The sequence below is a fragment of the Lissotriton helveticus genome, chromosome 6, assembly GCF_964261635.1.
Source record: "Lissotriton helveticus chromosome 6, aLisHel1.1, whole genome shotgun sequence".
NCBI classification, from domain to species: domain Eukaryota; kingdom Metazoa; phylum Chordata; class Amphibia; order Caudata; family Salamandridae; genus Lissotriton; species Lissotriton helveticus.
In genome coordinates, this window is record NC_136067.1 from 1,910,180,530 (window position 1) to 1,910,207,557 (window position 27,028).

Sequence of the window (27,028 nt, forward strand, 5' to 3'; positions counted from 1 at the left end):
AATTAAAAAATAAAAGCTAGAAATTTCTCTTTTTCACAAATTACCCATTGGCTAGGGTACCGTTAGTGGTCACTGCTCCTTCCGTTTGAAGGGCCACTTTATTGTCACCATCCCCACCTTTGGGGTGAGCGGTCTAGTTGTTACTCAAAAGGTTTAGGAGAGGGTTACATAAGTGGGAGGCTGGCACGGCAACGCAGCTTAAGATTGGGAAACTGTCCTTGATCATATTTTGCTCAATCACAGGGAAATGGGAGGGGGGACTGTGTATACATGGTTCTTTTGAAAATTTAATTCTTCTAAGAATTAAAAAAATACATATATCGACTAGAAATTGCTCCTTTGCACAAATTTCCCGTTGGCTGGGTACCACGTCTGGTGGCCACTGCTACTTCCATTTGAATGGCCACTTGGTGGTTGTCATCACCGCCTTAGGGGTGAGTGGTCTAGTTGGTACGCAAAAAGATTAGGAGAGGGCTACATAAGTGGGAGGCTGGCTTGACCACGCAGCTTAAGATCACATCAGATAAGCTTAAGATCAGTAAACTGCCCATGATCATATTTTAGTCATTACACAGGGAAACAGGCCGGGAAACTGTGTAAGCGTGATTCTTTTTCAAATTTATTTGTTCTCAGAATTTAAAAAATAAATAAAATATCAGACTGAAATTGCTGAACAAATTACCCATTGGCTAGGGTACAGCGTCTGGTGGCCACTGCTCCTTCCATTTGAAGGGCCAAATGGCTGCTTTCACCACCTTAGGGGTGAGCAGACTAGCTATTGCTCAAAAGGTTTAATAGAGGGCTACATATTTGGGAGGCTGGCACGACTGCACTCACGGCGCACAGAAGATGCACCAAAGGCAAACCCAGTATGTGCCCGTCCGCACCTTGACCATGCCCAGGGCCAGCCCCCCTGGTTGTCCAGACCAGCAGGCAACCCCAAAGGAAACAGTACTCAAAAGGAGCTCTCCTGGCACTCAGACCTTTAGGTAAGAAGCCTCAGTATCTGATGTTGAGCCCCATGAATATGGAATCTATAAATTCTCACTGTCATGGATGCAAAAACATCATCATCAATCTAGAGCCCCAGAGTACTGATCAGCCGCTTAATTCAAGATTATTGGGAGGAACAAATTCAGGAGAAGCCCTGGTCTCCAAAATTAAATGCGCTCTGATTAACACCAGATTGCTAGTTGAACACCATATGGAAGTAGCGGAATTCATGGAGCGGCAGGCTATTGAAATAGTTTTTATAACAGAGACCTGGGCTGATCTGGCTTCTGGACCAGAGTTGACAGCAGCAAAGCCGGTGAGCTATTCCATTTCTAGGCATGATAGACCATGTAAAAAGGGAGGAGAAATTGCAGTTATCTTTTGGGAATCTTTTCCAATGAAATTTAAATATGCATCCTCCAACTCCGAGGAAGCTCCTTTGTTTAGCTTTGAGCTGAGTAAATCTCAGTCATTTAATGGACTGCTGATTTATCACCCCCCAGGCAAAGAACCCCATTCATCCAGTCTTTAGGATTATAGTTGGAAGATATTGTTGGCAATTCATCCTTCACAATATTAGGAGAATTAAACTTTCATCTCAAGAATAACTTAGGCCCGGATGAAGACTTGCTCATAAACTCTATGTCTTATCTCATCCTTGCCCTGGGCATAGTTGGTCCCACACACGTGGCTGGGGATACCCTCAATGGAGTTTTTTCTAACAATCCTTTTCTCTTCTGTCTCCCCACTCTTGCACTAACCTGGACATACCACAAGACAGATCTCTGGGAAATAATGCTCCCCAACAAACCCTAAGGTCATGAAGGTAGCTATAAAAGCAATTGTCTCGCATTTGTGGCACAGGGTCCACACCACAGAGTTGAATGCTTTTCTTGAGAATTCTCAACCAGAAGGCACCACGGAAATTGACTCATTGGTGGAAAACGTTACAAGCTGGCTTAATAGGGCTGCTAATAAATTACCCCCTGCCAAACTTAAAACAACTAGAAGATATAAGCCAACCGCGCCTTGGTTTAATGATACTCTCAGGGCAGCAAAATAAAGCTACCGTAGACAAGAGAGAGTTTGGAGGTGAGATTATAACAATACTCCAGAGAGAGAGAAGTACAAGTCCTGTATTGGAGAATATAAAAAGCTCCTTGTTGAGGTAAAATCTCCAATGTTAAGTCAGGGCCACCATCTGACCCCTGTTCACCCTGTGCCTTTCATTTAGTTCCAGATGTAGTAGCCCCATATCTGACAACGTTTTTTAACATCATATTTAGTTTAGGTGTATTTCCACAGCAGTGGAAGGTTTCACTGCTGAAGAAACCAGATCTGGATGAGCAAGATCTCAACAACTATTGTCCCATTTCCATACTTCCCTTCCCAGCAAAACTAGTTAACAAAAATCATGAATTTACAGCTCACACCTTTTCTGGAAGCCAGTGGTCTCTTAGATGACGCCCATTGTGGTTTTCCGAATGACTTTAGTACGGAGTCAGCACTTATGGTTGTAACTGAAGATATCAGGGCTGCAGTTAATGAAGGGGGCAATGCCACCCTCATCCTGCTACATCTATATGTGGCCTTTGATATGGTCAACCATGACATTTTGATTTCTTGGCTACAGAGCAGGGGGATTCAGGGTGCTGCCCTTAAACTTTTGAGATCATTCCTGACCCATCATACTCAGTCAGTCTCATTTAAGGTTTGTTTTAATCAGAACCCTTTATGCTGCTGTGTGGGGTCCCCAGAGTTCATCTTTGAGCCCAATGTTGTTCAATCTATATGTTACCCCCATGGCAGCAATAATCAAAAGTTTGGCTTGTTGTTAGCTTCTTATGATGATGACACCCAAACAGTGGTTAACTTATCTGATAATGGCCCGGATATTGGCAAGATCTTTTGTAGTTGTATGAGTGCAGTAGGATGTTGGATGTACCAAAACTGCCTAAACCTTGGAGAGGGGAGAGGAGTTGGCCTAACGACTATGGCGGTCGACCTCAAACCTGGGGAACCGGGTTCGAGTCTCGGCAAGGATGCTAACATTCTGTGATTCTGGGCAAATCACTTAATCTACCTGTGCCTAACAAAAATGCATGTGTCCTCATGTAAATGCAACTGGTGCTCATGTGAAGCGCTCTGATAACTGATACCTTCGGGTCAAGTTTGTGATATATAAAACTCTGTAAAAAAATGTTGTTCATCAAAGACCAAAATCATTTTGTTCAGCAATAACTTAACCTTTTGGTCACCTTTGGTGGCCAGAGGAACTGGAAACCCTTCCAGTGCCAGTCCAGAAGGTGAAAAATCTAGGTGTCCTGATTGACATCTGATTATCATACAAAGCACAAGTGAATTGAATGACTTTGAGTTTCTTTTTTGCCCTGCGTTCCATTAACAAAGTTTCTCTTTTCATACGTTTTGATATGATAAAGGCCATTATTATTGTTCTAGTTCTATCTAGACTAGCCTATTGCAATGGTCTGTATCAAAATTTGCCAAATAGTCTTTGAATAAACTTCAATTTGTCCAAAACTCTGCAGCTCGCATACTGATGAAGATCCCCAGATACAGTTGGCCTCTCAAGCCATCATTAAGCTGCGTTGGTTACCTGTAAGGAAATGGATAGCGTTTAAGGGCCTGTGCACAGCCTACAAAGCACTTCTGAAGACAAATTCAGATGGTATCTTCCTGGCAAGAATTTTCGTTCCAGCCTAGCTAGAAACTTGGTAGTTCCTACCTACAGGTTGGCTACCTGGGGAGGCAGCAGCCCAGCAGGTTGTGCGGCCCGAAATTGTAACTGACTGCCTCTGGAGTTGCACAGAGCCCTCTCTGTATTAAAGTTCAGGAAAAATTTGAAAACCTGGCTTTTCACGCATGATTAGAATTGTCAGTCTCCCTGCTTATCATTTACCTGTTTTGAGCAACGCCAAGACACCTCTGGCCATTTGTTTGCGCTTTATAAATTACAATTCAAATCAAAGCCGGTCATGGACACAGTTTCCGAAGACATGGTCTGAAAGTGTGATCAAAGTGCCATGAAGACTCATTAAAGAGATATGATTGTGTATATATTTGTAAAGATTTTTTATTTAAAAGAGGGGGAGATTTAGTATTGTGTAAGTTTGCAATGTTGGGTCTTTTGTGGCTCCTGATAGACTCTGTAGAACTGTGACAGGCATTGGAGTGGAGCAAAGTAAATGCAAGTTTAGAATGTTGAGTTTGTGGTTACACGCAGAAGAATGAAGTCATATTATGCTAAGCTTCATGTGGGGGTTAGTCACTGGCGAGTACCCAGGCTGGAGAAATCTCAATTCAACAACACATACTGAGTTAAGCTCAATATTTCATATTGTATATTACTTTCATCAAATATTAATTTGTATGCTTTATTAAGTGATCTTTTTTTATATCATAAGCGGTGTTTGCAAACTGAATAAATAAACAAAATCTAAAAAAATTCAATAAACTATCAATCCGGAAAAATAAACAAAGCAAAAACAAATAGTTCCCAACACAATAGGAAAACTGAAAATCTACCTTTTAAATCCAAGAAATACAAAATAACAGTTATGATTTTGTTGACTACTGCACTGGTCAAAATTAGGTATGCACAACTTTTGTTAAGTTCTGTGTAAACCTTTGAGAAGATTCCGAAGTTTGTGCTTTGCTACATGAGCGTGTAAGGAGCAAACAAATGTAGCAATGTTTGTCTCAAAAGGTAAGTTTGAATAGACAAATTCTGCATACATTTCTCACTTTACATAGAAAATATCGGCAAAATGTTAACCTGCAGAGGAAAGGCTTGTATATATTTTCCATCTTGGCTGGGTTTGATTAAAGTGAAAAATAATTCACAATGCAGGTCAAAAAAATTAACAATGTGCAGAAATGCTTTTCATGTCCGAAAGGATAGTTAAACTGGGGAGCATTGTAAACTTTGTGAAGGGTAAAAATCTGTAACTTTGCATAGCTTTTAACGCACCTTATGAGATAGATATCTGTCCTTTAACAGCATCTAAACGCTGTATTTCATTTAAAGTAAAAAGTACATATAAATGAATAAAGACATCAGAGCACTTTACATGAGCACCATTTACATTACAGATGGACACATTCATGTTCCTTTTGTTAGGCACAGGGAGATTAAGTGATTTGCCCAAAATCACAGGATGTTGAGCGTCCCTGCTGAGTCTCGACCCCTGTTCCCCTGCTTCGAAGTCCACCGCACTCGCACATTCACTTCGTTTGCATGTTGTTGAATTTATGACTTTTGTGTACAAAATGAAGGCATGCATGCACACAGGATTTCATAAAATTCAACAAAATCTCTTTCCCTTTGGTAAAAGTATTTAGTAGGCAATATTTTGTTCTGTATGTTTTGCAACACAGGATCATGCAGCCATCCTCTTCTGATTCTTTTCATAAATCTTTGTTTGAGAATAGAACCTACCGCTGCTAATGGAGGCTCTTCAGCACAGACGCCGTTTTGTATTATCATTAAGGAAAGTGCACACAGGCAATTCTTATTGATTAATCATTCATTTTCTGCTCCTGGATTGTTTGAATATTTTATGCTCTAGATTGTAAATGGCAAGTGTAAACAGTTTGCATCAAATACAGAGGCGTAGCTAGAGCTTGTGGCACCTGGGGCTATCCTTCAGATTGCCGCCCCCCTGGTGGGGTACTGGGGAAAAAGGACGGCGAGTACCTGAAAGAGGTCCGAGAGACACGTAGTATCGCCGCTAATAGTTACCTCGATCATGCAAGTTACATGCACATACATGACACGGTCCAGGGCTAGACAGCCCCCATCCGCAAAATAGTGCCGCCTGGGGCAGACCACCCCCACCTAGCTACGCCACTGAACGCCACGTACGCCGAGGGTCTTGGAGCCGATACCCTATTACAGGTTCGGCATCTTATATTATCTTGTTCCCGTACTGTTCTCAAGCACTTTGGCTGTTACTGCATTCCGGGGGATCCCGACGTTGGAGTACGATTAAAGGCGGATCCGTTTTTAGAATCGGAGCTTCAACCTTCCACGTGAGATACAAAGTCATCTAAGAAACCTACAGGCCGATAGACGCTATTCATACTACTAAGAATACATGTCTGGCCGGTACAGTTCATCATGCTGAACCGTATCGCATTCTGATCCCCCCTTTTTTCCTCGGACTTTCAAGTGTACTATTCTTCGCCCTGACGAAGTTCCTAAGGCAAAGAGAGGAACGAAACGCGTTGGCTGTGCCTATGATGTTTAAAAGAATTTCTAAATAAAGAAGAATTTACATAAAACCATCCCTGACATTGACTTCTTTGGAGTGCACCTTCTATTCTGTTCGAATATCGCCGCTAATAGTTACCTCGATCATGCAAGTTACATGCACATACATGACACGGTCCAGGGCTAGACAGCCCCCATCCGCAAAATAGTGCCGCCTGGGGCAGACCACCCCCACCTAGCTACGCCGCTGAAGGAAAAGCAGAAGGAAACCCAAAACTTACTTCAGTTCTATTTACCCTGTTTGTGCATCTCACTCATAACACCTTGTCCCCTGTCCCCTATCTCCCCCGTCCATGACCTCAGCAATGTCTGCAGACCGGTCCACCACAATGGGTTTGACCATGGTTCCCCTGGCAGCACCTTCAGGATTCTACAGGTGAGTCCTTTGCACCTGATCACAAGACTAACTTGAGTTCTGCAGTTGGGGCAGTACCAGGCTGGATGAGGGGATGCAGGATCGGAGGCAGGGGGGAGGGGCTTCTGAATCTGAGCCCTGGTCATTCAGTGCCAGGGCCAAGGAGCCACCTTGAAGTCACTTGACCCACTCCTAGGAGAGAAGTGTCTGAACCAGATTAATAGATTTTCCAGATACTGCACTGAAGAGGCCCTGCCTGCCTGAGGGAGGACACTGATGTGTACGGCTCCGCCTTTCACTGCTGGGTGAGGACAGGCGGAAAGCTGTCTCAGACAGCCAGATCTGACACACACTACAGGAGGGATGCCGGGGGTGGGGGGGCTGAAGCCCTTTAAGCACAATGAACGTTGCACGCCTGATGTGAGTAATCTCATGCCGACAGATTGTCCTGGCTGCAAGTTAACAATTACACTGCATTCTTTCTGAGCCTGGAGCATTTCAAATATGCCTCAGGTGAGAGTGGCACTGTCTGTAGCCTAGGCCTTAGATTGTTGTTTTATTTTCATTTTCCAGCAACTGCATCCAGATACCGCTTGACCACCACCGTCTGTGGCTGTTGCAAGTGTCTGTCCTGTGTGCGTGTACGTGCACATCTGCTTTTGAGCCTGTGTTGGTTTGTGTCTGTGTGCGTGCGTGTGCCAGTGTGCGGCCTGCTCTACATGCATGTGGGACAGGTGTTGCAGACTGCAGTCAGGGACCAATTAGCACAAGAGGAATGTGCACACTTTGACGCAACCCCCAAAGGGGCATCTATTGCTGTCAAAGCTGACGATACATACACTTTTGATGTGCAGCACAATAACCCAGGTCTGCACTGTGTCGAGGAACCCCCAACCCCATTTTACAAGAATTCCACTCCCAGTCTTAAAGGGACGGTCACGGGGTCAGACAAGCTACAGAGGCCAGTGCAGCTTTAGTGGTAACACGAAAAGGCTGAGGCTGTCTGTGTTCTCTCGACGTCACACATAGCTGAACTGTTCTTCGAGGCTCATGAAGTTCTTTGCAATATTATACTTGGCTTTTAATTTACATTCATTACTCATTCACTCATCATCGCTCAGTCATTCTTCTTTCTCTCCTCCTAAGCATTTTATAGAAGCCAAGCTGAAGACCTGTTTGTTTACCATCTAAATGTCCTGCTGGTCATCTTTTCCTCATGGGTGTCTCTTTCACAGTTGTGGCTTTCTGACGAAACTAGCACTGGGACGCCCCATTGCTAAATCACATAATATAACTAATGCATTATTACCAGGGGGTGCTGCGGTGTTGCGGGCTGCATCCGTTGTTCTGCCAGGTTGCCCATTGGAACAGTGTTTTTGAATCAGGGAATTACTTTCTGATAACACTGTGTCTGTTGAATTAGTGATTGAACTTCGTCAGTGTGTTGAGGATTGCATTGCAGGAGGGACTGCGCTCAGGAATGGTGCTGTATCTAAGGAGACTGGTGCTGCGCCTTGAAAGGGGTGGGGGGCAGTAGACACAATTGTGGGGGGACATGTATTTCGATTTTGCAGTAAAAGTTAATATATGGTGGCGCAGTGCCATGGCTCTGTATCTTTGAACTGCAGTTTCAGGAGTGCAGAGGCCTGTATCTAAAGTTTCACATGGAACTCTTGATTCAGGGGATGCAGCTGCTCAGGATACCACCCAGGGGATTCGTCTGTATTCTTCGGAAGGTGTTACCGTTTGCTAGAGAAAGTGTGGTTGCTGAAGTGTTTTAAAGTGGGATTCTGAAATTATAAAACTGCATCACAAAATATAAACCGGTAACAACAGCCTGAAACCTAGGGTTGCTGAAGCATCCCTTGGCCACACCGACTTACAGCTCGTTTGATGCGGCTGAGCCAGATGGAGTAGATAGGTGGGAATAGGGAGAGAGGAGGGTGCATTATTCTAGGCCGGTAGTCAGTGCGTTAGTTTAGGGGAGTGATTTTGACATGGCAGAAAGATTGCTTCCATGGCTATGGATCGGTGCAACAGGAAGGAGGGGGGCGGGCTGCTGCTATTGTGAGACTGATGCCACACTTGCTCCTATATAACAGAATTGGAAACTGGAAAGTGACATAGCCAGAATGCAAGAGTCAGAAACCGGAAGGTTGAATACACATTCATTGAAGCTGCAGAATTCCTTGCATACATAAAGAATATTTTCTTGTGGGTGAAAAAGTCGATTTCGTGATTGTTTTATGCCTCCAAATCTCAAATTGGCATCCAGAATTCTTGTCACTATAATGACTGGTATAGCCATTTTTAAACAGTTCTGTTCATACTACAAATAACTTCTGTTGAACAATGTATTAATTTAATTGAAATAATCCACATTTCTTTTGCAATTGGACTTTCGTTCTGAAATGGTGCCCCAGCCACAGACACTCACTCCCCGTCATCGGTCCTTTCCTTTATAAGTTAACTGTACCTCGCCACACTTTATGGGCACTCATCACGCATGAGGGACCTCGGCTCACGCATCGCGGGAGCATGCTGCTGCTGCCCAGCCCTTCCGTCTTCAAGTTGGCAGCAGACACTGGGCACGGTCGAGGTCAGTCAGCGACAAATTAATCAGTGCACTGCCAGTGCAGGCAGCTGAGGAGAGAAATAATTCCCGGAGCCTCAAGGGTGTTGCGCCACATAAGAGTTCAAAAGGGCAGAGGCAGGGGACGGGTGGGGCCTGTGACGACCCCTTTATGCTGTTGCTATGGATTGGCTGCAGGTAACTTGAGAGGCCTTAGGCAGGTCACAGCCAGGTCAAGTGCGGGGCCATTAGGTTGCGCAGCTCTTGCTTGTTTCGCGCGCTAATGGCCTGCCAACAGGTGTCAGAAGGGAGAGGGGACATTCTTTTGTCCCCTCGTCCCCCCAACCTTGTCCCCTGTGTCCCCCCATTTCAAAATATGGGGGGGATATATCCCTGCGTCCCCCACAGTACCTATGTCCATGCATGGGTGAAGTGTCTGCTGTGGTATGCTTCGGCCTTCGGGGGTAGTGAATCCCGAATTGATCAGGTGATGCATGTCAAAATTGCATTTTTGAAAAGAATTCCTGCGCTGCTGTGTTACTTAGGCGTGCTCATTGCCCCTGGAGCCTTCCACAACTTCTTTCTCACTCAGCAAGCACTGACGGCAGACATCCTTTGACGCCGTATCAGGCAGCAGCAGTAAGTCACGTGACGTGTGGTGCTGCTGCGCAGCGCATGCACTTCAAACGGCGGCCGTGCTGCACTGGCCCGTTGCGGCAGCCTTTATAATTTATTTGGGTACACTGACTGACAGTAGTGTCAGTGTACACAAATAAAATATAAAGGCTGCTGCAACGGGCCAGTGTAGCGCGGACGCTTGTTGAACAGTCAGCCCATAACGCACCGGATGCCCAGGCTGCTGGCGCAAGGCGCCTCTTAGTTCCCATCGTAAATAATTACCAAATAAAGAGACGGGCACTGGAAGCAGGAAGACAAGAATAGAGTTTTATTTCTCATGAGGAGAGCATGTCATTTCGGACACTCTCATAGTGTCTTCAGGAGGTGCTCTAACAAGTTTCTCTGAGGCTTCGTCTTTTATACACAGGTTTATGGCACACAGACATCCTTCATTACAATCCAGACATTGTGAAGTACGAAGATATTCCAACACGTGGCTACAGTAGGGGCCCTTATCCTCCATACAATAGGAGGGGGCTGTCACGCAGCTGAGTGTTCTGCTGATTCCTTTAGAATGTGTGCGCCTGATCGAATCTCAGGGGGTGGGGAGGTCATGATCAATAGTAGCCCCCTTTGAAGAGGGGCGAGTGCATACAGTAGTGGGCAATAAACTGTGTCCTCAGGCTGAGGGATGACCAGCGGTCCGTGCAGACAATCAGGCTCAGAGGAAGGGGTCATAAAAGGAGGGGTACTCATGGAAGAAAAGGAGGTGTTGGTCAGGTGCGGGGTGTGATTCCCAGAGACAGAGTCATGCGGGAGGGGAGGGTTCATGACTTGTGCATGTGAGAGCGGGGGTGGTCAGGGTGCATGGGGGATGTATATCCACGAGGCTTGGTCTTAGGACTTGGGACCGGGTCGAGAGGCCAAGTGCAGCCGGGGGGGGGGGGTTGTCAGCTGAGGGGAAGGGTGTTCCTGGGAGGAAATGGGGGGGTGTGGGTCAAGCAGGAGTGCTACTTCTAGAGCAGGGTCACGCAGAGGGAGAGGGTCTTGTGGACGTTGCACGAGCAGTGCGCGCGGGGAGGGGTGTCGGGGGTTTAGCAAACAGTCAGAGAGGCCATGGTGCCTAAAATAGCTGTCGTGTACATATGTGCATGGGTCTTATGCTGGCGGGATAACACAGTCAGTGTTTCGTAATTATTCGTTCTGCTTACAACAAGGGGTACAGTGAACACAAATGAACGCCGCTTATGTACACATACATTGCCATTTTCAACAGTCGCCGCTTTTTTACATAAGCAAGTTCAATTCTATATACGGTCGATACGATAAATAGAATGCGGTACATGTGAATTTATATTTGTTGTGTTCTTCATACAAGTCTAGAGATTGGTATAATACTTAGTCGGGGTTAATAAAGGAAATCATGTTCCAACTTTCTCTCCGGTGGCATCAACATACAGTAGAAATTGCTCTGATACCTTCGGGTCTTGTCAGTACGATAAGAGACTTTTGAAAAACTAAATACATGAGTGACCGATGAAACATTTTAAAAGGCAATACAAAATGGTTGAGGGAGGGATTCAATTCGATACAAGCAATTAGTCAAGGGGTGAGTAGAAAGTTCTGGAAAGGGGGAGGGTCTTTGTCGCAATGTCTTTTAACAGAGTCCGTCTTCTTTTGTTGGCGCTGCTGAGCACCGGCGGTGGAGCTATAGGTCCAGCTCGGATTCATCCTTACACGTTGCAGGGTGCGATCAGTCCTCTGCTGTTAGATCACAGTCCTGTTTCCTAACTTATTTTCTTAGGGGTGCCTCAAGCTGGGCACCTGCGTGTCTTTCTTTTTCCGTGGCAAAACCTCATTTTATAGTCAAAAGTTTATGCGAAAAGGGTGATGTTGTTGAATAATCAAGGGAAGAGAGGGAGGAGTGGGATCAGATCTCTGAGCACACCAAGGGACCAAATGGAGCAAAGGATGACGAGCAGGCAGACCCATCAGTCGGGCTCAAAAAGGGACGGGGACTTCAGGCACGAGTGGGTCAGTAAGTCGAGGGCTTCAAGGCAGCCCTTCATTTCTTAATCTGCCGAGTTTTGAGAGTGGTGCCTCGTCCCGCGTCTCGTTGCTCGGTGGCTCCACCTTTGGTCGCGGTCACACGTGCTTCATGATCTGTGGCCAGGCTGTGCGTCACGTCCAGCTCCTCTCCTCCGGTGATTGTATCTTTGAATGGGTGAAAAATAAGTTTTTAGAAAAACTGGCAGGAGAAGACATTTATATATCTCAATTCCGTCCCCAATCCTATGTAGGTGGGGGATAAGTTCATCGGTCACAGTCAGAAGTCATCACTTATGGAGTACGTAGGAGGGCATTACCATTGAATTCATAAAACCTGTTTGGCGTTCATTCGTGATGTATGTGGAGAGAAATTGGACCTTTATACACAGTGTATTATATCATCACTCAAAATCGAGTCCTTATGTAGAGACTCGCCCTTTTTCATTTTAACCCAAGTACTGACAATCTTACATTTCCCTTCGGGGTCGGCTAAATCTTGCAAGCAGGGGCGTTATCGTCATGAAGAAGGGGTTGGGGGGGGCAGATGTTAAACATGGTTTTTCTTGGGGAATGACCGTTAATCAAGGTCATCAATTATGTTTCGAGGGTAGCTGACATGAAGCTGGGGTTAATCGGGGGAAACGGGGACGCTTTGGACAGGGAGCTGGGGTCAATCGGGAGAAACGGGGGCGCTTTGGGCATCCGCACTTAAGTGCAGAGGGGTGAAGTGATCGGTGCATTGGGAATTGCATTTTTAGCGAACCGAAAAACTGAAAGCCATTGACGTTATAGTCCCCCCATAAAAGGCCAGATTAGGGGACATCCGTCGTCTTACCTGTCCTTTCCTTCGTTACCAACTCGGGTTCCATCGTTATGCAGAAAGGAGAGGTAGTAATATGGCAAGTCACAATCGTTTTGGTTTCGGTCAATTTTGCTGAACACCTTTGTGTTCGAGGAAACCCAATTATGTTTTGTGCCGGAGGGGCACAACGTCACCATACAAGGAAAGAGGGAACAGGGGGCTTTGGAGAGAGAGAGAGAGAGAGAGAGAGAGAGAGAGAGAGAGAGATAGAGAGAGAGAGAGAGAGAGAGAGAGAGAGAGAGAGACCGCACTCTAAATGGTCCCTTCTGTACACGTATGACATGGAGCGAGATAGAGAGAGGGAGAGAGAGACGTGTACAATAATGGGCCATTCAGCGCACATACAACACAGAACAGCAGGGGTTAAGTAATACGGAAACACAGGCAGAGGGATGACGTAGATCCATGCATCACGTACACACAAACTCAGACGGGGGAGACAGTACATGTATTATATACAAAAACCCAACACAAAACATAGAACAGTTATTGGCCAAAATGATCTCTTCCTGTACGCTGCGCATTCTCAGCATCCTAAGCTCTCTTTACTTTTTCTTTTCTTTTTATTGTCGGCTGCCTTAACTGGAGGTTGTGGTTGCACACACTTACGTCTCTGCCACTTGGTCATGAACTAACCTGGTCGGGCTAATGCTCACGGTGGTATTTTCGAGTCATTTTAGCAAATGTGTTTCCAGGCTGAGACAATAGTTGGTGTCAGTTGGAGAACAATGGGGCAGCTTTGAGTTACATGTCAATGAGGATGCGAAAAAGGAGGTAGTAGGTTTTAAATATTGGCAATATTCCTAGTCCTCCCGGCGGAGGATACTTGTGTAAACCTCACCTCAGAGTATTCTTTAAACTTTTCCCTATTTAGTTAAGCGTAGAGTGCTTAATCATGAGTGCACATTATTTTTGGTTGTATTATTCGGGGTGCGTAGGCACCATAATCGAACGCCTTTTTCCCGTCTCTTCGTCCGTTAGATCACCATTTTCCTTTTCGTATTTTTAATCGATGTTCCAAAGTAACCTGCAGAAAGAGGGAAAAAGAAGGTGGGGGGGGCAGCATTTAAAAACACATCAGCGCGCATAAACCCGAAAAGGCTTTTACTTACTACATACTCGGTCTATCTCCACGGAACGCAGTTCTTGCCAACTCGGCATTTAAGCCCAGATGAACCTTTTAGTGTGGGAGAGATGATTATCGGAAGCCGGTGTGTGGTATTACGGACCGTATGTAGGGAGGCCAGGTGGCACTCCTTCGGGCGACTTAGGGACATTTTAGCACAATTTTCCTGATACAGGTAGCATATAAAGTATAGGCTGAATTCCAGGGTTTTTTAGCGGTTGCTTTAGGCTGTACAAGAATGTGCAAAGTACATACAACAAAGACCTGGGCCGTTCATATTTGCAATATTTCTGAGCACTATACTTTTTAACTCTTAACTAATCGAGCTGAGCCATTCCACCTGTAATTCAGTTATATCGGAAATAGTGATTATTTATTTGAAACTTATCAATCTACGCGTGACAACTATGTTTGCTTTTTCCAAAAATCTTTAATAAGAATGTCGGTGCACAAATACGGGCCTACAACCCCGTGGGGCGACAGGTGCAATAAAATCATGTTGAGAATTCAGTGTGAGCGAGTGTCATAAGTGTTGAAATTTGAATTTGCAATAATCATGATGTGCCAAAACTTAACAACAATTCATTGTCCGACTGTTCCATCGGTACCCATCTCATGTCAATTCATTGTCCTTCATTGTCCGAACACATAATCAGTACCCATCCCATATCAATTAATTGTCCGAACTGACAGTATACATCCTATATCAATCCATTGTCCGAACATATAATCAGTACACATTCTATATCAATCCATATGTTTAAAAACTACATACATATCCCATGACACCAAGGCTGAGCAATCGGGGTACAACAAGGAGATGAAAGTTTCATTTGTACCGGCGCCATTTTGGGTGCAACCAGGCAGATCCAGGCATAGTCTGAATCTCCACTAACTCGTGGTTGGCCCAGAGCCTCTTTCGGCAGTCCAAAAGTTCCGTTAAAGGGCAAAAGAAGGGATCGGTGGTCTGAACCATCAGTCAAAGGGGGAGGGAGGCAACAATTTTCCTACCGGGTCATACTGGGTTTTCACCGGAACTGATCCGAACTGTAGTCTGCAGGATTCTAGTCATTCAAACTGAGGCTGGCGCCGGCATGGGAGCGCCGACGTCTCGCGGCTACATTTTCATCGTTCCGTGGGCAATCATGGCAGTCATTCCCCATCGGGGGTTTCTGCGGGGGTCGGAGGCCCCCGCGGCTCCCATAGAATCTTCAAGGTCGTGGAGAACTTTTATGATGGTGGAGTCAACAAGTGACCGGGCCATTCCTTCATGCTGGGCCCGCTCTTGCAAGGTCGACCGCCATTTTGAGAGTTCGGCAGCCACCGGCAATCGCGGGGTCAAATGAGCAGACGGGCTCCAACCTGCCGGGCGAGGCGTCGCAGCATCGCCACAGTGGACGAACTCTTTGCCGGGTGCGAGGAGCGTTGGGGGTGCAGCTGGGGAGCCTTCACCTGGGGAGGTGGGAGAGGCTCATTCGCGCCGCCTCTCCCTCCCGGTGCACCCCACGGCGTCTCGCTTGACATTTGTTATGGCCGGACCAGGTGATGAGGATGAGGGGGGGGTCGGAGGCATGTGCAAGACATCCCCCCCCCAGGGTTGTCGCAGCCATTATAGAAGAAGTGGCGCCTAGCACGTTTCGGGCCGGGCCTCCGGTTGATGGCGGCCGGACGCTCTTCGCCACGGCCCCAGGAACGGGTCCCTTGGTTCATCCGGGGGGGACAGACCTTGGCGCGTGGTGCCGCCTTCGGGCTATTCACGTAGTGGCCTCTCCACCCCCAGGCCTCTTATGGAAGCTGGTCCAGACTGTCTGAGAGAGGGGGGGGGTCGGGGGCATGGACATTCCCCCCTGCAACTCTCCAGGGTTGTCGCAGCCGCCACCGCCGCCGGATCCCGTCGGCCCCGGCCTCTCCTCAGGCCCACCTCATGCGATGACCTCCGGCCGACGGCTGGCAGCAGGACCCGCCCTACATGTGTCGAAGATCTCGTCTTCCGGCTGGGCGTAGCCGCAAACCTGTTGCACTTTGGGAGTTTCCAGAATGGGGGCGGATGTTTGCTGACTTGTATCTTTCCCAGGTTGCCGTTATTGGGGCGTGGCAGGCGGTGGGACAGACATGTTTGGAGCAGTGAGGAGCGATGAAGCCTCGTTGCCGCGTGGCCATCGCAATGTCAAGCTTGGCTTCTCTTATCATTTTCATGTTTCTTATTACGGGCTTATTTCTAACGTTTCTTGTTTCTAGGACAATCATATGTTTGATCATTAAGTATTGTTATCGTTTCCTTATTCGTTATTTTAATAAAAGTTTCATCAGTGGCCTACTGATTTCGTTTTCCTATTCCTTTCTTTCTAGTTTGTTTCATGCTAAAGTTTCTGTTAACAGGATACAGTGATCACTTCGTTATTATTGCATATGTCCTTTTCACTAGGGTGCTCTCTGGTCGGGCCAGATGACCTACCTCTAGTAAATGGTCCGGGTGGAACTGGTTTATCAATCAGTGGGGAGTAGATAGGCATGACAGTTTACAACGGGGGACAAAGGTCCGCATTACCTACCCTTCACTACTTGCAAAGACTAGACAGAGTATTTCTTTTCTATGTTATTTGCAACAGAGAATACCTCCAAAAAGAACAATTCCAAACAGTCAATGTTCGGACAACCAATCAGTCAATGAGGAACGAAATAGGCACGACGGGTTACAATGGGGGCAAAAGCCTGCGTTACCTACCCTTCATTATCTGCAAAGGGGGAGAGAATATTCCTATTCTTACCCGTTTGTAGGCAGAGAAGATCCTTAAGAGAACCAACTTCGAACAATTCAATGCTCGATCAAACAATCAATCAATGGGGAGAAAAATAGGTATGACGGATTACAATGGGGACAAAAGTCTGCATTACCTACCCTTCACCATCTGCAAAGGGAGACAGAATATTCCTATTCTTCCCCGTTTGTGGACAGCGAATGTCTCAAAGAGCAATAATCGATAAAAACCGATAACAAACAATCAATGGGGAGAAAAGATAGGCATGACGGATTACAATGGGGGACAAAAGTCCGCATTACCTATCCTTCACTATTTGCAAAGAGAGAGAGACGTTCCTATCTGTCGCTGTTTGCAAACAGAGAATGTCTCCAAGAGAACCAATACTTCAAGTAGCACCCAAGGCTAAATGAACCAATCAATAAACAATACCAGTATCTAAATACCGTTTCCAATATCAATAATCAATCAATCAATCAGATGGATAAAGCCATCCTACCAATTAGACGTAAAGACGTCCTATTTAACCTTACCCGGACCGGACCGTGTGGACAGTTCTTCGCCTTCCTTTTTCCAGCGCCCGATCGTTCTCTTTTCTCCATGTTTTTACCGCAGCATTCCCGTGGGATTCCAGTCAGGACAATAGGTCACTTGAGAGAGATCCGTTCGGAATCGGTGAAGTTCATTCAATCGGCAGCCGGACGAGGGCCCTCTCAAGGCAGGTATACTCCAATCATTTAGATGTTCACCCCATCGTCTGGACCTCTCTCACCGGACCTTATGTCGCTGATGGGCCCCGTGTTGGGCGCCAATTGTTGAACAGTCAGCCCATAACGCACCGGATGCCCAGGCTGCTGGCGCAAGGCGCCTCTTAGTTCCCATCGTAAATAATTACCAAATAAAGAGACGGGCACTGGAAGCAGGAAGACAAGAATAGAGTTTTATTTCTCATGAGGAGAGCATGTCATTTCGGACACTCTCATAGTGTCTTCAGGAGGTGCTCTAACAAGTTTCTCTGAGGCTTCGTCTTTTATACACAGGTTTATGCCACACAGACATCCTTCATTACAATCAAGACATTGTGAAGTACGAAGATATTCCAACACGTGGCTACAGTAGGGGCCCTTATCCTCCATACAATAGGAGGGGGCTGTCACGCAGCTGAGTGTTCTGCTGATTCCTTTAGAATGTGTGCGCCTGATCGAATCTCAGGGGGTGGGGAGGTCATGATCAATAGTAGCCCCCTTTGAAGAGGGGCGAGTGCATACAGTAGTGGGCAATAAACTGTGTCCTCAGGCTGAGGGATGACCAGCGGTCCGTGCAGACAATCAGGCTCAGAGGAAGGGGTCATAAAAGGAGGGGTATTCATGGAAGAAAAGGAGGTGTTGGTCAGGCGCGGGGTGTGATTCCCAGAGACAGAGTCATGCGGGAGGGGAGGGTTCATGACTTGTGCATGTGAGAGCGGGGGCGGTCAGGGTGCATGGGGGATGTATATCCACGAGGCTTGGTCTTAGGACTTGGGACCGGGTCGGGAGGCCAAGTGCAGCCGGGGGGGGGGTTGTCAGCTGAGGGGAAGGGTGTTCCTGGGAGGAAATGGGGGGTGTGGGTCAAGCAGGAGTGCTACTTCTAGAGCAGGGTCACGCAGAGGGAGAGGGTCTTGTGGCCGTTGCACGAGCAGTGCGCGCGGGGAGGGGTGTCGGGGGTTTAGCAAACGGTCAGAGAGGCCATGGTGCCTAAAATAGCTGTCGTGTACATATGTGCATGGGTCTTATGCTGGCGGGATAACACAGTCATTGTTTCGTAATTATTCGTTCTGCTTACAACAAGGGGTACAGTGAACACAAATGAACGCCGCTTATTTACACATACATTGCCATTTTCAACACGCTGCCCTCAAAATAGTGCCGCGTGGGGTGAACCGCCCCCCCCCCCCTGATCCCCCTAGCTATGCCGCTGATCAAATATAACACAATCCCTCACCTGGTTGCAATAATCTGTGCTTTATTATTAACAGAGTATGCTTGAGTTTATCATTACCAAAACCATGTTTGAAACAAAGAACTATAGAACATGCCATACTAAGGCAAATCATACCATGTTGAAACCAAGAACTTTAGAATATGTTTTATTAGGCTATATCAGACAAAATGTTATGTTCGTTGTACATAGTCAAATTAAAAATGAACATACATTAAATAGCACACATAACACACATTTTAAGCAAGTTTTTAAACAATACAACTTAATATAACATATCGTTTCATACTGCAATAAACCTAAACTGTTTTGAGTAAACCACTGTATTTTTCGAAATTTTAGGAATCGGGTAACATTGTGCTTGATGATTAAAAAATACTTTGTTTAGCCACATAGGTTTCAACAGAATGATCTTTAAAAAGTGTACAGATAATGCTGTCTCAAAACTATTTTTCAGTTTCCAATAGTTAACGATGCTGCATTAACAGACATTTGCAAATACATTAAACATACTATTGACTATAATGACTACGCTTAGCTTTCTTAAGGTGATGTACTCTTAAGTTAATTTTAAGAGCACCTTTTCAAAATGCTTCCTCAGTTGCTTATAAAGAACCTGTAAATTATGTTTTCTTCACAATACCAATTAAAGTATTGTCTGTTTTATTTTTTTTGAAGACTAATATGTGTGTTTGCTTTTCTTTTGACAAGCACTCTTTTGGAAGCAATGTGTAGGCTCGTTCACCTTAAAACACGAATCCAAGTGCTATAAAAACAAAGTACCATCAATATAATATGCAACAGCATTTTCCTTCTATATTTACAACATTATGCAAATTAAAAAATGCAGTGCTTTATAGAAAACAATCCCTTCTCCTGCATAGCAGAATTTGAACTAATGTGTCATTATTTATGAGAAACATACAATTAAATGCATGGGCTACATATTAATATTGGCTCCGCATGAAGCAGCAAAGAAACAATGCTGCAATGTAACCAATCTGTGACACTCAATTACTCAGTTGAAGTCCATTATTCAAATGATTGCACTTTTGAAACCCTTTAAAAGATGTCCTGCTTACAATTAATAGTATATATTTTCAAGAGCATAGTGAGCTGCAATCCTAAAACAACAATCTGAATAGGAAAGCGTTCATTGTTGGGAAATGTGTGTATCTGTTTATTTATGTGGCTCCAATGTGTGTCTGAGTGTGGACATGGACATTTCCATGTGTATATGCATGTATGGTTCTATGTTTGTGTGTGTTGTCTAAAAGCATGCGTGTGCCTGTATGTGTAGGTTCTGCTAGCAGATTCAAGTGTAATACAAAACAGCATATAGTCATTACAACAATGATCACATACATTTAAACAAGCCTGACCATGTGACTTGGCAAATGCTTATCGATACACCTAGTAGGAAAAATGGCTACTGAAAAAAGGAAAGAGATAAATAAATGGGAAAACAAAGAAAAAATATTTATTGGCAAAATTCAAAGTAATAACACTCCAAAGACAAGCATCATTTCCTGTACCAATTCACAAGAATTCTCAAAAGAAAAAACATCATCTAAAAACAAGGAAAATTAAAAAGCTATTTACAAGAATAGAATGCATTAGGGCCAAATGAACCCAAAAATAACTTAAAAATACATGGACACAGTATCAGTTAAAATGTATGAAGCCTAAATGACAACTCTGCAACTATCATCTCCGTGAAAACTTAGAAACATTAATGTGAATGAAAAATATAAAGACTCATGTACAGGATGCCCATTGAAATGCCAGTTATACACAATGGACTCAATATACAAAGAATTTCCTGCCACTTTCTCATGTAGTACTCCTGAATTGTAGGAGTAAGTCAGGGATACACTTGGCTTGCTCATTTAATTTTAGAATAAATCAGGAGTACTTCAGGAGTAACACACACCTACTCGTGCACCAGTCTTGGTGAACTGGGCCTATCATCTGTGTAAAATACATTACATACATTACATACCATCATTACTATCCATGCACATTACATAATGTGGTATTATTTACAGGAAAATATCTTGAAATAAAAGTCAGTCATCAAAAGATCATTATATAATGACGCTATTATTAATTATCCATTACCATTTAGCAATAAAACATTATATTTTTTTGTTCCTGACTGATTATCAGTGATTAAAGTATTGGTTCATACAATGATCCTAATTTGCTATAGATTTTATATTAATTTTATAATACTGACTGTGTTGATCGTCAACTCCACAAATCTTAGTGACTGTCATTTTAATGTAGTTGATCTGGAGGTTAGTTGATATCATGGCACCTATGTAACGTGGTGCACCAATAAAGACACAGTTATATATTCCATTTGGGAGATTATCTACATTTGATGTGACATGTTGTGTTATTTGCTGATTTTGGTGTTTTGCTCTAAACATCACCTAGCTTGCTCAGCAGTGTAGGGTCTTTTTGTTTTGAACCATTATAAAGAATTCTAAGGACCTCAACAGGTGGATATATATTCTAAAAGTGTACATCTGTGTAAAGGAAAAACTACATGTATTTCTGAGACATTAAGTTTAGAGTATATGGGTTCTTCATCATTTGTATGTGTATCAGTATTACACTAAACCCTGTTTGCCGGATGTGATATCAGAAGGAGCATCTGTATAATGGTGTGTTTTAACTGTGGGCAAATTGAAGTAATGCAGATGAGATTTTCCTGAAATCTTTCGGAAGTTTATGTACATCATCTCTTGCAGAAATTTCATTCCGGGTCTGGATGTGTGGTGGGAGCTTAGAAATTATACCGTGCAGCCGTGTGGGACATGTCTTCCGAAAAAAGCATCCCTATGTCTTCCCAGAGGGAAATGCCAACACGTACATCAAGTAAGATGTTCCTTTGTGTTTAAAAAATTAGTAGTGATTTGCTTTAGGACCGTATTCACTCTATCCTTTAAAAGTACCTCAATAATTGGATTTGAATAATCCTACACAAGCACATTTAACGATCAAGAAATTTAGAAACTTTTCTTACTCAAGATAAAGCAACACGTATCTAGACTTTTGGTCAAATTACAGATTTCATGGTTCACAATTTATTTAAAATATTTTTGATTCCATTGAGTTTTGGATATTTTACTCAACTCTTTCTAATTTATGGGGCATGATATATATTAATTTCTTCCATGTGACATAAATACAGTACTTTTAATTTTTTAATTTGCAAAAGGAAAAATTTTATTTACGAAGAAATTCAGTTCTCACTAAGCTGAATTTTCATGCAACAATAGTTTCACGCTCTCTCAAAAATGGAGGTCTATCGAATTGCATTTGTATTGGTCAACACCTCTAGGCCATATCTATGCATGCTTATTTTAACCAAAAAATGAACTCCATGTAGTGTAGCTCTCTCTGTGGACCTTCTGCTGCATGTTGTTGATAGTTGGCTACATGCTGCTAATGTAATGAAAGAAAACTGAAAAATGACATACAAGTTGGAGTTTTTTGTTTTTTTACCAAGGTGGGCTCCAGTGATTCTTCTAGCTTTGGTAATCAATTGGCCATTGGTAATAAAATGTCTGCTTCCACAGTATTATTAAACATTCCAGAGGAAGCTTGAGCAGCCCATTTCAAAAGTATGTATCTGGAGGCTTGCGCTCCAAGACGTAGAAGTAGTTACAGTTCTTACTTTCCTTCGAAACCAAATTTAATGAATTATGTTTTGTTGCCATTAAAAGAACCAAGCTCAAACAGGGCATGTGGGCCAGCTATGATTCTATGGGGTCCTTTGCTTTACTGAGTAATAAACTCAATACTTCAAACAAGGTAGTTCCGTCTATGTGGCAAATGCCTGAGATCATCCAATTTACAAAAATGAGGATATGGCTGATCTACCAATTATCTCTTGATCTTCTTGCTTGATGAATCTGTGAAATCCATTGGAAAAATGCTTATGAACATAACTTTTAAAGCTGGTTTTAGATGAGTAGTAACTACTGAGAAACAATCTTGTGTATTGCCACTGGTTAGTAGTAAATATCTAGGCCTTAAGAAATCTCCTAATTATGCCATAGTTGTTGACCGACGCCAGACCTATGAAGCATTAGGCAGAGCAATTCTGTTGTTTCTCTAAGAAATTAGCAAGGGCATTCAGATGTTTAGCTGAGGCTATGCCCTCTGATGCTCTGATGGAGAACTGACCACCAAATTTAGAGATTGCACCTGCCTGGTGGAGATGTCTTTGCATTCTGTGGAGCCACCAGTGCTCAGTTCCAGTAAAGGCACTGAAAATTGGCAAGTGGCCATCATATTTGTTTTTACCAATCCGCATTATTTTTTGCTTTGAAAGACAAGCTGCAAAAGTGGAATTCTAAAGACAAAGGTAAATTTGATAGCATATCCTAATAAATTAGCTGGGTGATTTAGACCATCATAGCAGACAGCTTACAAGGTTGGTCAAGCCCATGAGCACCAAACCCCATGCACGATAACAACCCACCAAATTTAGAAATCCCTGCCTAATTGGTGAAGAACTATGTACCTTCAGTAGTGCCACTGTTGCGTCAGTTCCACTGAAGTTGGCCAACCAGGAGCCATGTTTGTTGTGGCTGCTTAGCAATGTGTTTATTTTTTGTTTTCAAGAGATGAACTCTCAAAGCAAGACCTTGTATCTTAAAAACAAATAAAAAATGGCCTTCATACAAATCATTTTTTTTATCCTTTGTTTAAGGGTAATTGTTTGATTTCCCTGCCTGGGGCTGACATCTAGGTCTCGTTGGTTGTTATTATGACCTGAAAGTCCAGTAGTGGATAAGCTGGTATTTCAGAGGTTTTTATTTATAAACCCTGCTGGCATTCTGTTCAGAGTAAACCTAATGCTTCCTCCACCTCTAAATGGGGCTAGGGAACTTCAAGATTATCGGAATGGGAGCCCCTCTAAACTCCAAATGATGCCCTAGGGCATGGAGGAAGTCATAATTATTATTTTCACTTATTCAGGATGTATTGTGGTATGTGTTTTGCGGATTGGCCAAGGAGTTGCACAGGACTGCATACTGGTTGTTACCTTATTTAATATGTCTTATGACTTGAACTTTGAGGTGATATTCTATAGTGTGCAAAAGATACATCCCTGTTTTAACCCCTGCTGATCATGCTGTATTATTAAAAAAAATGAAACTTCACTCATAATACACGTGTAAACATTTAAGATTATTGCTCTGTAGGCTTTATTTCACTTGTCTTTGGAGGCACAGTTCTGGAATGAAATTTGGTCCCCACAGATTCAGTATGCTCTGGCCAGCATTAAGTTCCATGCAACTTTTGGAAGTCACCATATATGGAGGTAGCATTCAAGGATTATAAACGTAATGTAGGTCTTGTGGCTCAGTTTAAAGTGCAACACTTGGTAATATTCCTTTGTTCTAGTTGTTTTAGGCTGAATATATGTTCTTGTTTAACTTTGTAATCCCTAAGAATACTCTTGTGTTACCAATTAGGTTAGTGGGGTGCCGCTCTTCAATATCAAAATCTGTAGCCTTCTTCCTATGATTATGGTTTAAGCTAGAGCACCACTTTGGGGGTGAAGGTGAATGCCGATTTTGCAATTTATATGCATAGAGAATCTTGATTTAATTAATGACAACAGAGGCTAACTGTAAATTTATAAGGCCATGCTGACCCTTTGTTGAGTACAAAGTAATTAGGCGGCTAAATATCTGGTGCTGAAGCAACCTGTATAAGCGGCTTGGTGGAAGAATGGTGCAGCTGCAAAGTGGCTGAGTTTTACATTTCCAACTCATTCAGTAGCAAACATTAGCCCTCTAATCTGTCTCTGACCTCCTTTCCCTGGCACAAGGTAGCCCCAGACCTCTCAAGGTGAATTGCACAGCAAATTAGAAACTTAGCACCTCATATCGTACATATAGTTTACAGACCACAGTGTCTAATTATATTTCTGCCGTTATGTTTATCTAGCCATGCCAGTTATTTTATTGTCACCTTTTCTCTATGATTACGATCCTTTCAGGACACAAATTTTCAAATATCAGCCTCTTTCCATGTTTGATTTGTTTTATTATGACCACATCAATGTCTTGATGATGTCAGTGTCGATTTCTTCACTGGACCTCTCAATCGATTTTATCCTTTGCTTGGGGTTTCCATCTTCAATCTCTCCAAGCCCCCCACCCTTTCTCCACTTGGTTCTTTTTGTTGAGGGATGTCCATTTGTCACCTAGGTGTTTTTGTTATGCTCACCCATTTCTCATGACTATGCATTCACGAGTGAATTGTGCATTTTTGAAGTATGATTTTAGTATTATGTAGTATGTCCCTAATACCATGATATAATTTACAGCCCTGAAGAGTCACAGGTATCGCCCTGTTGGCGAAACACGTGTCGGCTGGCGTTGTTTGTTTCTGAAGATTGAAAAAAAAACACATAAACAATCTATTTGGTTTACCACCGGTGTCAACTTGTCTTCATGTCAAATCTCTCAGTATCAATACTGTTTATATGCCCACGTGTGCCTGGTACCTGCTCCAGGCTGACCCTTTGTTGAGTACAAAGTAATTAGGCGGCTAAATATCTGGTGCCGAAGCAACCTGTGTAAGCAGCTTGGTGGAAGAATGGTGCAGCTGCAAAGTGGCTGAGTTTTACATTTCCAACTCATTCAAGTAGCAAACATTAGCCCTCTAATCTGTCTCTGACCTCCTTTCCCTGGCATAAGGTAGCCCCAGACCTCTCAAGGAGAATTGCACTGCAAATTAGAAATTTAACACCAAACGTCAGAAAGGGGAACGTCACCTACACAACTGCTGTCTCTCTTAGTGCTCCTGGGTGGTCAGAAGCCCACACATGTCTGAGAAAGTTAGGCTACCTGTTTGGCACATTTTACCCATACGTGTGCGGGGAAGTATTTAGGGTTCTGGTGAGGCGGAAGACTGATGGAGAACAATTGCAGCTGGAGGACTAAGGCTCAAGCCCTGAGACTGCTATGCAGAGATAGATGGATTGGGTTAGGACATCTCTCAGAGGAAAAAACCCTTGGAGCACCAGAGGGCAGTGGTTCTTCTGCAATACAGAATTTCCTCATTTGTACGTGAAGCCAGGCATAGAAGTGGACTCCGGTTGAACATAGTGCCAACACTACCATTTGAAGAGCAGAGTGAAGTGGGCCCACCATGAAGTAGTATGGAACCTCAAGTTGAAGAGAAGAGAAAGTCCACTGTGAATCTAGAAAGCATTCCTTCAGCACAGAGGGTGCTATTCAATGGGCTGTATTTCAATCCCTCTGCCGTGGGACCTGACCAAGGAATGGCAGCCTATCCTTACATGGTAATTGTCACAGTATAGTACAATTGTTAGCAATTCCTTTGTCTTCCACCTCACGCAAGTACTTATTAACACCCACCTACCATATGTCATGTATAAAAGAGATCAGGTGATCTAGCACACTAGAGCCAGATCACCTGCTGAAAACTGTAAGCCTTAATGTAAAAGTACTTAATGATCTGGGAAAATGACTGGTGGTACTGCATCTTCTACAGGAAACACTGTCCAAATCTAGATTAGGAGGAAGTCTTGCAGGCCATAAATCATTATTTTGGACCCACCTCTCACATGACCCAATAGTGACCATTTTGGGCCTCCTTTTACTGAACTCTCTTAGTAAACACAAATTGGGAAACAAATGGCTCTGGTCTTGATAGTGGTGTTTCAACTAATTCTAAAGTATAGTGGGATACCGAAGGTCATCTGAGATGCTTTAGCTATGGAAAAAAACACTTACTCACAGGACAATAGGCTCAAAACCTTTGAAGTGGACCTGTCCCTTTTCCCAAATGTACTTACTGAGAAATTCTGGGAACTAATATTCACCTGCTGTCTAAAAGCTCTTCACATAATTCCATCTGAACGATCAGAAATGCTTTTCTGAAAGAAACTGGCTTCTAATACTGAGTGCTGTACCTCCCACAAATCTTTGCTCAATTCCCTAATCCTTAGGAGCATTAATGCTAACAACAATGCTTATAGACAACAAACGCGGGTGGGTGAAGGGGACAAGCTGGGAAGATGAGGACATTGTATTCTTCTTGCCATTTACTTACTAAGCTCATCCGTAGCCCGAGGGATGTAAGTGCTTCTGCTTGTGGAATGTCCCTCCTTTGTCTTGATAGTTCAGAAAATATATGAAGCTGTTGCTGCTTCAGGCAAATCCAGAAAACCAGTTCATGCTGGAAATTTAGCAGTGGACATGAAAAGTAAGGGAAACACTGTTTACAATTCGGGGATTACATCGCGATGCTATTACATTGCGGTTTTCACAACGCAAGTCGTTACAACGACTTGCGCTGAATAGCGCTCTAGGACAAGGAATACTACAATTTACTTTCCAACACCTTCCCTACTGTATGTAGACT

The 27,028-nt window shown here is 43.8% G+C and overlaps 1 protein-coding gene across 3 annotated transcripts in view; it reads left to right on the plus strand.

The window, feature by feature from the left end:
* The window catches only part of GALNT14 (polypeptide N-acetylgalactosaminyltransferase 14), a 1,160,089-nt gene that overhangs the window by 1,002,000 nt on the left and 131,061 nt on the right, over window positions 1–27,028 (plus strand). For all 3 annotated transcript variants that reach the window (XM_078649861.1, XM_078649859.1, XM_078649860.1), the window contains exon 10: window positions 21,364–21,490. In XM_078649861.1, coding sequence (XP_078505987.1) covers window positions 21,364–21,490 — 127 coding nt within the window. The remainder of the gene's footprint in view (window positions 1–21,363; window positions 21,491–27,028) is intronic.